We start from the raw sequence: 13,803 nt of genomic DNA, 5'->3' as shown, positions 1-13,803 counted from the left end.
AGTTCATCACTAAGCTAAGGACGCTGGGACTAAACACCTCCCTCTGCAACTGGATCCTGGGCTTCCTGAAGGGCCGCCTCCCAGGTGGTAAGGGTAGGTAACAACACATCCGCCACGCTGATCCTCAACACAGGGGCCCCTCAGGCGTGCATGCTCAGTCCCCTCCTGTACTCCCTGTTCACCCACGACTGCATGGCCAGGCACAGCTCCAACAACATTATTTAGTTCACCGACAACAACGAGACAGCCTATAGGGAGGTGGTCAGAGACCTGGCCGTGTGGTGCCAGGACAACAACCTCTCCCTCAACATGATCAAGACAAAGGAGATGATTGTGGACTACAGGAAAAAGATTTGGCATGGGTCCTTGCCAATGATATATTGACCTATAAGTAACATTGGAAATTGCAAGGCAGGTAATTGATCTAAACTGATTATTGTAAGAATATAGGATTAAACATTCATACAAACGTTTAATCTTAAATGTAAACATGATTAAAATATAAATGTGACACATTACAATATAATTTGTCACTTGAAATACCTTGATTAAACTATAATTGAATTAAAACATAGATTACATTAACTCAATCATGATTGGCTTGATTTAGATACCAATTTTAGATGTGGACAGTTCAGAGATATTTTTTTTAAAATAAGAAATGACAGTACTGTTTTAGTACTTCATGGATTACATTAATTGGAAACGAGAAAATAAGTACACCAACATGAGCTTCCATTCATAAAATGTGTAGAGTAAATTGCTAATGTCGATTATCTGTGGTAAACAAGGAAATACTTTAATTCAGTTGTACGGAATGATTGTCAATTGTTAAGTCTTTGCTTAGTCTGCTCAAATAGGAGGTTTAGTTTATACCAAAGATAAAACCCACCAAATAGTCTTGAAAAATGTTGGCAGCATCCAGGACTAAAATGTAACACTTTTGTGAGCATTAACCTGTCTACGATACTGGTTCCCAATTGGGGATCAACCCTCCCACGTGCAGCTGGAACGGTGGCGCATGGAACGCAAAAATATTCTTAAAAATATTTAACCTCCACACATTAACAAGTCCAATAGCTCAAATGAAAGATAAACATCTTGTTCATTTAGCCAGCAAGTCAGATTTCTAAAATGTTTTACGGCGAAAACATAGCACATATATATGTAAAACCACCACCAGACACAGCTCATTTCAATAGCCAAAACATGCAATCAACAAACGCAGGATTAAAAAATAAATCGCTCACTAACCTTTTGAAAATCTTCATCAGATGACAGTAATATGACATATTACACAGTACATATTTTTTTTTTTCAATAATATGCCATTTATATCCATAAATGTCCATTTACAGTGAGTTCACCTTCAGAAATTACTCAAAAACGCCCGCAGGAAATCTATGTAGCGCGGCAAGATAACGTAAAATAGACATCATAAACTTTGACTAAATATACATGTTCTACATATAGTTAGAAAGATACACTGCTTCTTTATGCAACCGCTGTGTTAGATTTATTTTTAACGTTACAGAAATCGCACACTATTCCATATTGTGAGACAGCGCTCAGTTCCAAGCTACATTTCCACGTAATGTTGGAGTCAACAGAAACACAGATTTAAGCATAAATATTCCCTTACCTTCGATGGTCTTCGTTCAGAATGTTCTGGAAGGCTTCATACTTACCCAATACATCGTTTGGTTTCAAGTCTTGCGTCTTTGTATTAGCTACTGCTAATAACATCAGCTGAAATGCACCCAAAACGTCCTCTGGTCCGGATAAGTTGCGCATCAAAACTTCAAAATTACACATTATATGTCGACTAAACAGGTCAAACTAAGTGCAGAAGCAAGCTTTATGATGTTTTAGACGTGCAAAACAAACTTCAATTCAATCGCCCATCGTCTGCCCTTCTCTTCAGTGCTGGAAACAAAGGAATGACTGTGACCAATTCGCGCCCATACGCACAGCCTATTCTCTCGTGGCACGCACTAATTTCACTCCCATAGGGTCAATTCTCGCGCGATTTGAACGGTTTGAAGCTCTAATGAAAGAGGACATCTAGCGGAAGAGATAGAAAGTGTCCCCAGAATCATAGCTGGTTGGGAGGGGTGGGGGCATGACGTCAAAGTTGCTCCAACTTTCATGGCCACAGAAACTAGTTTGGAAGAATGCCTGCCCTGTGAGTTCTGCTATACTTACAGACATAATTCCAACGGTTTTAGAATCTTTAGAGTGTTTTCTATCCAATAATAATTTTTATTTGCATATATTAACAATTTTTGAAAGATTTTTTTTCCAGTTTACTAGGGGTACCCAATCTCTCCAAAGGGGGCGTTTGTCTGCCATATCCTCAACAGGTACGGTGGCCAAAAGTGGTTGCAATGGAGATCAGCAGTGTGGGTGATTTTAGCGCACATTAATGTCATGACCAAAAATCATCTTGTGTTGAGACAATGTTAGTTGCAATTGACCGGTTAACCTCTTGAATGATAATTTAAAAAAATAGATTTCCACCTAAATTGACATACCCAAAAGTATTCAAGTGTTGCAAATGTTTGGTATACTCAAGAGTACACTATAACTCAGTGAAGATCAAAGGGATCTCCAAATTAGATTTCCCTGAGACCGGGTCTGCTAGTTTGTAGGATTTCCACCTAAATACTCTTACCCAAAAGTAATTATTTTTTGATGAGATGGCCAAAAACAATTACTAGAGAGAGAATAAAGTAGACATCAGATTTTGACCCTATCTCCGGATGACGCGTATATGCCCAAATATGGTTATCCGGCCTGGACATCCTTGCGGGAAGATGTCACGTGGTTATGGCCAAATAAGTGCATCCTGTTCCTGTTGTAACGTGTTAGAGGGTGTGTTATTTTATATCTATATTGCATCTATTCCTTTGAAGTTGTCATGATGATTGATGTGTAGGGACATGGTTGAACTGGGGGGGATGTGTTTGAACATTTCAAAGAGGTTGGCCCCACAACCCACCTATTTTATTGCCCTTAGGGCTGCTGTCTATGAAGCAGGAATGTCCGGGGGAGCGGGGGGGGGGGGGGGTTGTATTTGCAGCAGACGCATTATAAATAAGACCCAGAACAACACATGTGGCCTCAGAACACTAAACAAGATTTTAAAAATAAACATGGATTTTGTGATCAGTGGCAAAGCAGTGATGACCGTAACAACGGAAGTAGGACCGCGACTGAAACATAGAGAAAGGGCCAAGTATAAAGCATCAATATATGATGCACCAAAAAAGCGGTTTCTAAGTGTGTATAGAACCCAAATACCGCCCACAACTGCACTGAAAGATCAAGTGATGATGTCTAATGGACAGCATTGGGGGTATCAGTTTGATTACCAGGCCTGTAGAGTAAAACTCTATACCGTAGCCGAAGGAGAAGAATATACAGACCAGACTTTAGGAGTGGACTACGGGCTTGAAGACTGGACGGTTATTCGCAAGGTTGAACTGAAAGTGATCACAAAGGGGTATAGCATGTTCATGGGCTAATAGACCCGTTGGGAAGGTACCCCTGACTCCTCAGGAAGAGTATTTCACAGGGTGAAAATACAAAGAAAGAATGGACTTCCATGTGGAAGTTCTATTGTTCTATATCAGCAACGAGGAAAGCCGCAACAAAAACATTCTTGATGGAGGCCTGACTGGGCATTTTAGGTTGCGCATGCTTATTCCTTATAAAGTTGGGATCTAATGGAATTGAAAATGTTAGTTGTTGGACGCTCTTTCTGTACAGAGCCAACAGCGGCAGAGCATTTTTCGGCTAAGGAAGTGCATAATAAATACGAATCTTGAGGATTATGATTCAAAGGAACCCCAAGAAGGTACATCCTCAGAAGGGTCAGCCCCTGAAGAAAACTAAGTACGCGGCTGCATTAACCACACATTGATACCCAAAGGACTGGTTCACCAATAAAAGGAGTGCCCATAAAGCCTGCATACAATGTTAGAGAGAATAAATACATTTTTTCTTTTGAGAAAACGTACAAATGTTATGCATCAAATTATTGAAAATAAAGTGAACAATGTATCGTTCTACACAACACACAATACCTGTGCTAATTTAGAGCGTGTGCTAAAAATGGAGCAAATCATGTACAACATATGGGCAAGAGTCTACAATGGACACAACTGGTATCCCGTCTTGTGGATGATTCTGAAGAACTAGAAACAACCTTGTCTAAGATTTTACTTCATTTGTTTGAAACACCGTTTAATTGTAACATGTATCATATTTGTTGTTTATATACTTATATAGCGGATGTGTGTTTTAAAAATTCAGCGAATACAAGCCTGTAAATCTAAACCAAATATACAAGGTGTTGCATGCCTGGATCGTTGAGAAAACAGGGACAAGTATCCTGCAACGAATCCTGAATTGTCTGTATACGTAATACTTGATGTTTGCAAAAATAAAAATTCAAAATGAAAATGAAATATTGTCGTTATTTGAAAGTGGCTCATTAATGTTATTGTACCTCAGAGAGGCAAGAAGGATGGCGGAGCAGATGTTGAAAAACATTTATTATACCCCCTCTAAACCTGGGTCTTATGGGGGTAAGAATCATTTACAGATAGCTATAGCCGGAGAAACAGGTAGCTGGTTAAGGGCTGCTCAAGCGAATGAGTGGTTAGCAGAGCAGGATGCTTATACTCTACATAAACCTGTACGAAAACAATTTCCAAGAAATATAGTTTTTTCTACTCATCCCTTGTCCATAATGCAGCCATGATCCTTCTTGGCGGTCTGTCAGCTGTAAACACAAAAATAGCTTTTAATATAGGCTGCACACTTTTTGTTTTTAATGTATAAATATTCTTATGGATTTTATTATTGGATTTACGTCGACAATAGTGTGATGGGGGCTGGCTGCACGCGTTTTGCTCCGCGGAATCGCCTTCTAACGAAGGCAGTTCCAAATCATTTATTCCCTGGAGCAACTGCGTAAAGGACAGTTACCCTACAAACGTTAGATAATATTAACATTAATATTAATATTAACACGGCCAGTTTTTCAGTTTTTGATTTGTTAAAAAAGTTTGAAATATCCAATAAATGTCGTTCCACTTCATGATTGTGTCCCACTTGTTGTTGATTCACAAAAAAATAGTTTTATATCTTTATGTTTGAAGCCTGAAATGTGGCAAAAGGTCGCAAAGTTCAAGGGGGCCGAATACTTTCGCAAGGCTCTGTAGCTTCTCGTCAATCCAGATACCCAGATATTGTTAGCGGGAACACAATAAATGTGGGCACCATCTGAGGTACAAATGCATAAATTACCAGAGCTTTTTGGAAATTATTTATTATGCTTAGTTTTACCTGCAGGTACCAATTTCAGTTTAACAAGGGCTTTCTGCAAAGCAAAAAGGCAGATTGTAGCTCCAAGACAGCCTTGTCAACAGAATGCACAACCGAATAATCTGCATACAAGTGGAAGTTACAATTACCTACAGACCAACCAATGTTGTTTGTATTTATAGAAAAGTCAGGGCCAAAATCAACCCCTTTGGACACCCTTAGTAATATCAAGGAAACATTTCAATTGGTGAAGAGGAGACTGAAACCACCCAAAACAAACAACAACTGAAAAGGGTTGTAGTAAAGGCTGTTTAAAACATTTAAAATGAATATACAAGGATATTGGTGATGTCAGTTGTTGATGTTTTCACAGGTCCAATAAAGTTGATCTTCGCCTTTGATTTGTCCCCCTGCCTTTCTGCCTAGGTGAAGTTGGAGATTGGAAGAACCATCTAAGTGAAGCCCAAAGTAAACAGATGGACGAGAAGTTTGAGAAGCACCTGGCTCACACTAAACTGGGGGCTAAGTTAAAATATGATATTTACTGCAAGTAGGGAGTTGAAATTTCCAGATCCAATGCAGAAGGAGCATATTCAGAAGATTGAAATAGAAAAATGTTGCTCATGTCTACAGTAGGCCTAAACCTTCTGTAATAATACTCAAAGATACATTTATAACGCAGAGAACTAGAGATCAATGCAACTAGTTGTTTTTCAGTTCAGCATCTGTTTAGAATCTGTGTAGGGGTTCCAGTTTGGACTCATAGCTACACGTGGCAAGTTCTCATTGGTCCAAACTATCTACACATTAATAAAGCCTGAAACGGGATCCTTTGTATTCGGCCAATTTTACTGCAACAAATTCTAATTGGTTATTAACCACAGGCTAGGTTTTGGTATAAACTACATCTTGTCTCTTTGTTCAATGAAGAAACAACAAGAACAGGGAAGAATGAACATCAACCATCCACTTTCCAGCATAACAACTATGATTTGTTATTTTTGAATTAATATATTTTTCTCCCCCTTATTTGTTTTGAGGGCTGTGTTGTCGAAAAATAACATAAACAGAATAACCAACCAAATGTTCCAGCGGTATTTGCAAATCAAATCAAATCAAATGTATTTATATAGCCCTTCGTACATCAGCTGATATCTCAAAGTGCTGTACAGAAACCCAGCCTAAAACCCCAAACAGCAAGCAATGCAGGTGTAGAAGCACGGTGGCTAGGAAAAACTCCCTAGAAAGGCCAAAACCTAGGAAGAAACCTAGAGAGGAACCAGGCTATGTGGGGTGGCCAGTCCTCTTCTGGCTGTGCCGGGTGGAGATTATAACAGAACATGGTCAAGATGTTCAAATGTTCATAAATGACCAGCATGGTCGAATAATAATAAGGCAGAACAGTTGAAACTGGAGCAGCAGCACAGTCAGGTGGACTGGGGACAGCAAGGAGTCATCATGTCAGGTATTCCTGAGGCATGGTCCTAGGGCAGTTCTAGGCAATTTGCAGTGTTTTTCTTCTGTTTTGACCAGAATATGAATAGTAAATTGATATGAATTTCATAATAAGTTAGTTCGTTTTGGAATAAATCATAACTTAATTTTGTTGGGTGTTACAGAAACTATGTCTGTCTCCATAAATGTTGATTTAGCTTGTTTGACTTCAGACTGTAATAACCCAATGGAACTGTAGCTATGCAATGGATGAAAGAAGGGACTAGCTTCATAGACTGTTGCTTTATTCTTATCCAGAGAATCGTGTTAATGCAACTGCACTAAGAACATGTATGGGCTGCATCCCAACACTCTTAACCATTTTTTAAAATTGTATTTCACCTTTATTTAACCAGGTAGGCCAGTTGAGAGCAGGTTTTTGTTTACAACTGTGACCTGGCCAACATAAAGCAAAGCAAACACAAACAACAACACAGAGTTACAAAGGAATAAACAAACGTACAGTCAATAACACAATAGAAAAAGTTGATATACAGTGTGTGCAAATGGCGTAAGGATGTGTAAGGCAATAAATAGGCCATAGTAGCGAAGTAATTACAAGTTAGCAAATTAACACTGGCTTGATAGATGTGCCAATGATGATGTGCAAGTAGAAATACTGGTGTGCAAAATAACAAAAAAAGTAAATAAAAACAATATGGGAATGAGGTAGGTAGTTGGATGGGCTATTTACAGATGGGATGAGTACAGCTGCAGCGATCGGTAAGCTGCTCAGATAGCTGATGCTTAAAGTTTGTGAGGGGGATATAAGTCTCCAACTTCAGCGATTTTTGCAATTCGTTCCAGTCATTGGCAGCAGAGAACTGGAAGGAAAGATGCCCAAAGAGGTGTTGGCTTTGGGGATGACCAGTGAGATATACCTGCTGGAGCACGTGCTACGGGTGGGTGTTGTTATGGTGACCAGTGAGCTGAGATAAGGCGGAGCTTTACCTAGCAAAGACTTGTAGATGACCTGGAGCCAGTGGGTCTGGCGACGAATATGTAGCGAGGGCCAGCTGATGACAGCATACAGGTCGTAGTGGTGGGTGGTATATGGGGCTTTGATGACAAAACGGATGGCACTGTGATTAGCAATGCTGTAGACTGATGCTGAAACTGATTCTGAAGTCAAATAAACTTAATAAATAAACTCAACTACCATGGTTTTCCATGCAATAAATACAAAATATGGGAAGTAGCCCAAAAACTGATCATAGCGCAAATGTTATAACATTTGTGTGTGTGTTGCTCAAAATTATTATGGGGTTGGTTATTGTGACGTGTGCTCCCTCTCCGGCCTCTAGGTCACCAGGTTGCTTATTATTGCGCAAAGCGTCACACGCATCAGCGCCCAATGACACTCACCTGGACTCCATCACCTCCTTGATTATCTGCCCTATTTATGTCACTCCCTTTGGTTCCTTCCCCAGTCATTATTGTTTCTGTTTCAGTTTCATGTCTATGCGTTGTTTGTGTTTCTTGTTTCGTATTATGTTTCGTTTATTTATTACATTTTTCACTCCCTGAACTTGCTTCCCAAATCCCAGCAGAATAACGCCTCATCAAAGGGAAACATCAGGGGGTGTTTTTTTGTTGTTATGTTGAAGGTAATGTCGGGTCTGGGTGTCAGTACCACAGCTACCAGAAAGGCCTCAGCCGGTTTTGTCAGACTCTCGTGCCTCAGCTGGCTTGACATGGTTCCCATGCCTCTACGGGTTCGACGGGTTCCCATGCCTCGGCGGGTTTGACGGGATTCCCTGCCTCAGCTGGCTCGACAGGTTTCCATACCTTAGCGGGATCGATAGGCTCACATGCCTCAGCTGGGTGAACAGGTTCCCGTGCCTCGACCGAAGCAACCGGGGAGGTCTCAGCCAGCTCATCAGGCTTTCACACCTCAGCCGGTTTGTCAGGTTCCTGCGCCTCTGCGGAGATGACCAGTTCGCTCCTGATCCCCGGGATTGTCCCTTTGGTTGGTGTCCTGCTGCTGGACCAACGTGCCAGGGAGGGGGGTACTGTCACGTATGTTCTCTCTCCGGCGCTCTGGGTTGCCATGCTCCCATGCCTCAGCCGGATTGACAGGTTCCCACACCTCACCAGAGGTGACCGGTCTGCTCCTGATCCCGGGATCGTCATTTTGGTCGGCGTCGTGAGGGGGGACTGTCACGTGTGCTCCCTCTCTGGCCTCTAGGTCACTAGGCTGCTGATTATTGCACACAGTGTTATGCACATCAACACTTAATGACACTCACCTGGACTCCATCACCTCCTTGATCATCTGCCCTATTTATGTCACTCCCTTTGATTCCTTCCCCAAGCATTATTGTTTCTGTTTCAGTTTCATGTCTGTGCGTTGTTTGTGTTTCTTGTTTCGTATTATGTTTCGTTCATTTATTAAATTATTCACTCCCTGAACTTGCTTCCCGACTCCCAGCACACACGTTACAATTATGGTGCATTCAGTGTGTAGTGTCGTGGTTTCGATGTATATTCTCTTTTTTGACTGAGTTTGCCCCACCAATATTTCCATTCAAAAAAATATGGTATAGATATATTAATTAGTTCACGTCATAGAAAAACCTATAAATGTTTTGCAACAAAAGAAAGTAGTTTTTTCTTATTGGACAAGTTGACATAGTACTTCCCCCCCAATTTTCGCCCGTGTGCCTCTGTGTCTAGTGAATACAACCCTGTCCCTGAGATTACACGTGGTAACCCACACACTCGCTGCAACAAGTAGATTCACTTGTCAGTCACAGTCAATTGTCAGTCACTAGCTACAGACTGCTACAGAGCCTAATTGTACCGATATAGACAATTTTGACTTTGTGGCTTTGGTAACTACTGACAACACTCCTTTCCTGCCTGCCTGGTTGCCTGCCTCACGAGAGAGTGAACACAAATGTTCCTGGAAAACAAGGTGTGTGTTAATAAAATCAGTTTAGCTGTAGCTGATAGCTATAGGTTGGTCTTCCTCTAAAACCAACAAAACTACTAACGTTATCTTCAGTTAACATTAGCTAGCTAGATTGATGAGCCGGCAGCTAACAATAATAATTTAGACTCACTGAATATATGTGTTTGGCACAGAAAGATTAAACGATCTGCTGCTGCTACCCAAGGCCAAGAGATACAGAAGTTCCTGAAAAGGTTAGTCAACCAGTTTGTTGGTCCAGTAATGTTGTAATTTATTTTATTTCCACTGCTGGTGATTATTCACAAATGTTTCTGGTAACAAAAAAAAAACTACAAATTCAACAATAGAAGCGCAATAGAGAACAAAAGAGGAAAGGCTCACCCCCCACTTGTGCCAGATCACGAGGATACCTGGACCTATTGAGATGTGCCTTTCGTTAAGTAAATCAGGTTTTAAATGAGGTGAAAAGAACACTGGGGTAAGACTTAAAATAATGAATAATTACAGAAGAACACTAGGTCAGATTATGAAAGAATAGGTTTTATGAAACATAAAAAAAAAACATTGTTACAAAGTCTACTGTGTACAGTGTAAAATACTTTTCTACATTGAAACATGTCTGTCTTTAAAAAATGTCACATGCTTAACATTGTTTGTTTATAAAGTGAAATTCATATTTAAAGACATTGTAACCATTCTTTGCATAACGCTCAGCCCTGCTATTGTAGTTCGCTACGCTACAGAGTATGTTGTCCATTGAAGTTGAAATGAAAAAGAACAAAGTTTGTGGTAGTTTAAAAGGGTTTGATCCACCTTAGGCCAGGAGTGTTTCCAATTCACATGACCCGAAAAGAAAACCCCCCAGTCTTATAGTCATAGCACTGATGAAAAAGGAAGCTATGTATAATAATAATAATAATATTTTGTCATAGCCTATCAATAGGACCGAGAGTTTTACCTGACCAGGTCATGAGATCAGGAAAAACTCCAGGCCCCAGAAAAGACGCGTCAAAATTTGGACCCACCCCTTTTGAACCTGTGATGCCACCTTTGGCAACCACTCTAATCCTAATCAGTCAACACAAATCTGCTAAACTTTCTTTGAGCATTTTCCACATACAAATCGCTTGCAATATTTACAAAACAGAATAATAATCCAATCTTTAATTGATTTGTCCCTGTAGGGAAACTTGTTTTGGTGCTAAGTATAACCTTTTTGAAGACCCATAAGAGGAGTATTTGATTTGCGCAGCAAACCCAGAGCTTCAATCACAAGAAAGATGCAAATGTGGCCAATCTTTGCGAATAAAAATAAATAAAAATTAACAGAAAATAAAAGTTGCACACCCTCAAAACCCCTGCCTGCCCTGTTTGTTATTATGGACGGATGGATGCAGATTGGGTCGTAAGTGGCAGTCCCTCACAGTCCAGACCCGACATGGTGGTAGAGTGTTGGTCTGTGATCCATTTCAAACTTTCAATGCATAAATCATGAATCAAAATGGTGTCTATTGCAAGAAAATATTGTAATTTCACATAACTATACCACAAGGTTGTGAAAACTCTACCTGCTTAATCCACGATGAGAAAACTAACTGGAACTAGCAACCTAGCCAAGTTACTAGTTAGTTAGCTATTTGTTAGCTAGGCTACCAGTTAGCTTTTTCCCCTTATCAAGCCTAGCTAGCTAGCCCTACTGGCTACTGACCAAATTAGCTAACATTTTTGATTGTAGGTACTAAGATTAGGGATGTTAATTTGCATATTTTAGTGAAATTAAATTGACCTGTGTGTATTTGTATTTTTTTTCTCAGGTAACAACAACACATTTTGATATTCTCTTCACTTTTATCTCTGTCTGTCAACAATCCCTGATGGAAAACCTACAGATTAAGTATTTTTGGTGGCTGGGTCAGACGCCCGCAGCGTGAAAAGACAGGGGGTTTGCCTGCGAGGACTGCGGGTTCCCGCACAGGCGTGTCACCTGACTGTCTAAGGGGAGTATTGATGGGCGAGGGAGCGGCCAACTTCTGATCCCATGGCTCTTCACCCAGTGCCTCAGGCCCCATGTGACTTTCTGGTGTTCCGTCTTTTGTCATGCGACCCCTTTGACCATCAGGGTTCTGAGTAGGTGTTGGCTCAGCAATCCGAAGGTCAACCCTGTTACGACGGTACAGTGATCCATTCACTTCGACAAAGTAGGAGCGTGGTGCCACTTTCTGTACACAGGATCCGAGCCGGGCTGCTATCCATGCCTTCTGTCGGGGTATTGCGCCACTGCAGGATTGCTTTCCAGGCATCTTTGCCCTCTCGCAGAGCTATTTTGCAGAGGTTCTTTGCGATTTTTACTGCGGACTCCGCCTTCCCATTAGCTTTTGGGTGTCATGAATTCCCATCCTGCAGCACATTTTCGGAACTCAACTCCGGAGAATTGGGGTCCATTGTATGAAATTATCCTTTCTGGCTGGCCATAGCGGGCAAACTGAGCCTTGCAGCGTTTGATCGTTGTCTCTGCTGAGAGGTCGGGGAGGAGGTCAATCTCCCAAAAGTCTGAGTAATGATCGACTACCAGCAGAAAGTCTTTGCCACTGTGCTGGAAGAGATCTAGACTTACTATCTGCCAGGGGCGCATCGGTAGCTCGTGGGACATCATCGTCTCTCTCTGTTTCTCAATGGCATATTCATTGCAGATTGTGCATTTACTGACATAGTCTTTGAATTCACTCTGCATTCCTGGCCAATACAGTGTGTCACGTGCTTGTCTGTAACATGCCTCACCTCCTATGTGACTTGAGTGCACGAGTGCCAACATCTCAGGGCGCAGAGACCGGGGAATAACGACTCCCTGACACTTGAATATTACTCAGTTTTGAACACTGGCCAATATTCTCTGAAGGCTAAAGCAGTTTCTTCCTTGCAGTCGGGCCAGCCCATCAGAATCGCAGACCTCAATGCCTGGAGTTGTGCATGGAGCGTGTGTGAGTGCCTGATGCAGCTTGAGCGTGTCACTCACATACATCTCTAGCCCTGGCTTATACACCACCTTGAGGTTGTAGTTTTGTAGGGCCAGTAGCATGCTCTGCAGTCGTTTTGTGGCATTCAGAAGAGGCTTGCTGAATATAGCAATAAGGGGCTTTTGATGTACAGGTAGTGGTGGAAGCGTTGGCATGCAAACACAATGCTGAGGCACTCCTTCTCTATCTGGGCATAGTTCTGCTCTGTTGGGGTGAGTGCCCTAGAGGCGAATGCCACAGGCTGGCCCTCCTGCATGAGGCAACAGCCAAGTCCATACTGGCTTGAGTCACTCTGAATCGTGACAGGTTTTGACACATTGTGGTATGGCAGTACAGGTGTCTGGATGAGCAGTTGTTTTATTTCCCTCACCGCTGCGTCATGTTTTGGGAGCCAATGCCAGATAGTGTCCTTGTCATTGAGCCTCCTTAGTGGCTCACACACTTCAGAGAGCCGCGGTAGGAATTTGGCCATGTAGGTGACGAATCAGATGAAGTGCTGCACTCCCTTCACGTCAGATGGGTGGGGCATTTCCAAGACAGCCTTCACTTTTTCAGGATCCGCCTTCAATCTGGTGGAGGACAAGATGTGCCCATGAAAGCAGACCTCTGGCACTTTAAACTGAAGCTTTTTTATGCTTATCCTTAGTTTGACCTGTCTGCATCTGACCATCAGGGCCAACAGCTTGGTGTCATGGTCACATTCTGCCTCCTCATCACTGTCCCCACAGCCCACTACGAGAATGTCAGTAATGGCTGTTGACTAGCCTCAACTATTTCAAACTCAAGGGTGTGCTTTTGGCCACGTAAAACACACTCTGTCACAAACAGGCCTAAAGAGGTCATGAACTGGCCTGAATACAGTTTCAGATTGGTGCTACTCTATGTGAGTTTGTCTCTGGGCGCGAGCCTCCTTTTGTCTTTAAGGCTCATAACGTTGCATGTGCCCCCTGAATCTAGCAGGCATTGCTGTGGTTTATTATGAAGTAGCAGAGTGACAAACCACTTTTGTCCTTTTCCCCTCACTGCCCATATGCACTCGCTAGCATA

General features: G+C 41.8%; 1 protein-coding gene across 1 annotated transcript in view; it reads left to right on the top strand.

Moving 5' to 3' along the window:
• The window catches only part of LOC110493923 (sulfotransferase 6B1), a 41,537-nt gene extending 35,119 nt beyond the window's left edge, over nt 1-6,418 (top strand). Inside the window, 1 exon segment of the mRNA XM_036949910.1 lies at nt 5,761-6,418. Within this exon segment, the coding sequence (XP_036805805.1) occupies nt 5,761-5,888 (128 nt within the window). The 3' untranslated portion in view covers nt 5,889-6,418.
• Nucleotides 6,419-13,803: the final 7,385 nt, after the last annotated feature.

The sequence above is a fragment of the Oncorhynchus mykiss genome, chromosome 17 (genome assembly GCF_013265735.2).
Source record: "Oncorhynchus mykiss isolate Arlee chromosome 17, USDA_OmykA_1.1, whole genome shotgun sequence".
Classification (NCBI taxonomy): domain Eukaryota; kingdom Metazoa; phylum Chordata; class Actinopteri; order Salmoniformes; family Salmonidae; genus Oncorhynchus; species Oncorhynchus mykiss.
Note: the sequence above shows the minus strand (reverse complement) of the source record. Positions and strands in the feature narration are given on the sequence as shown.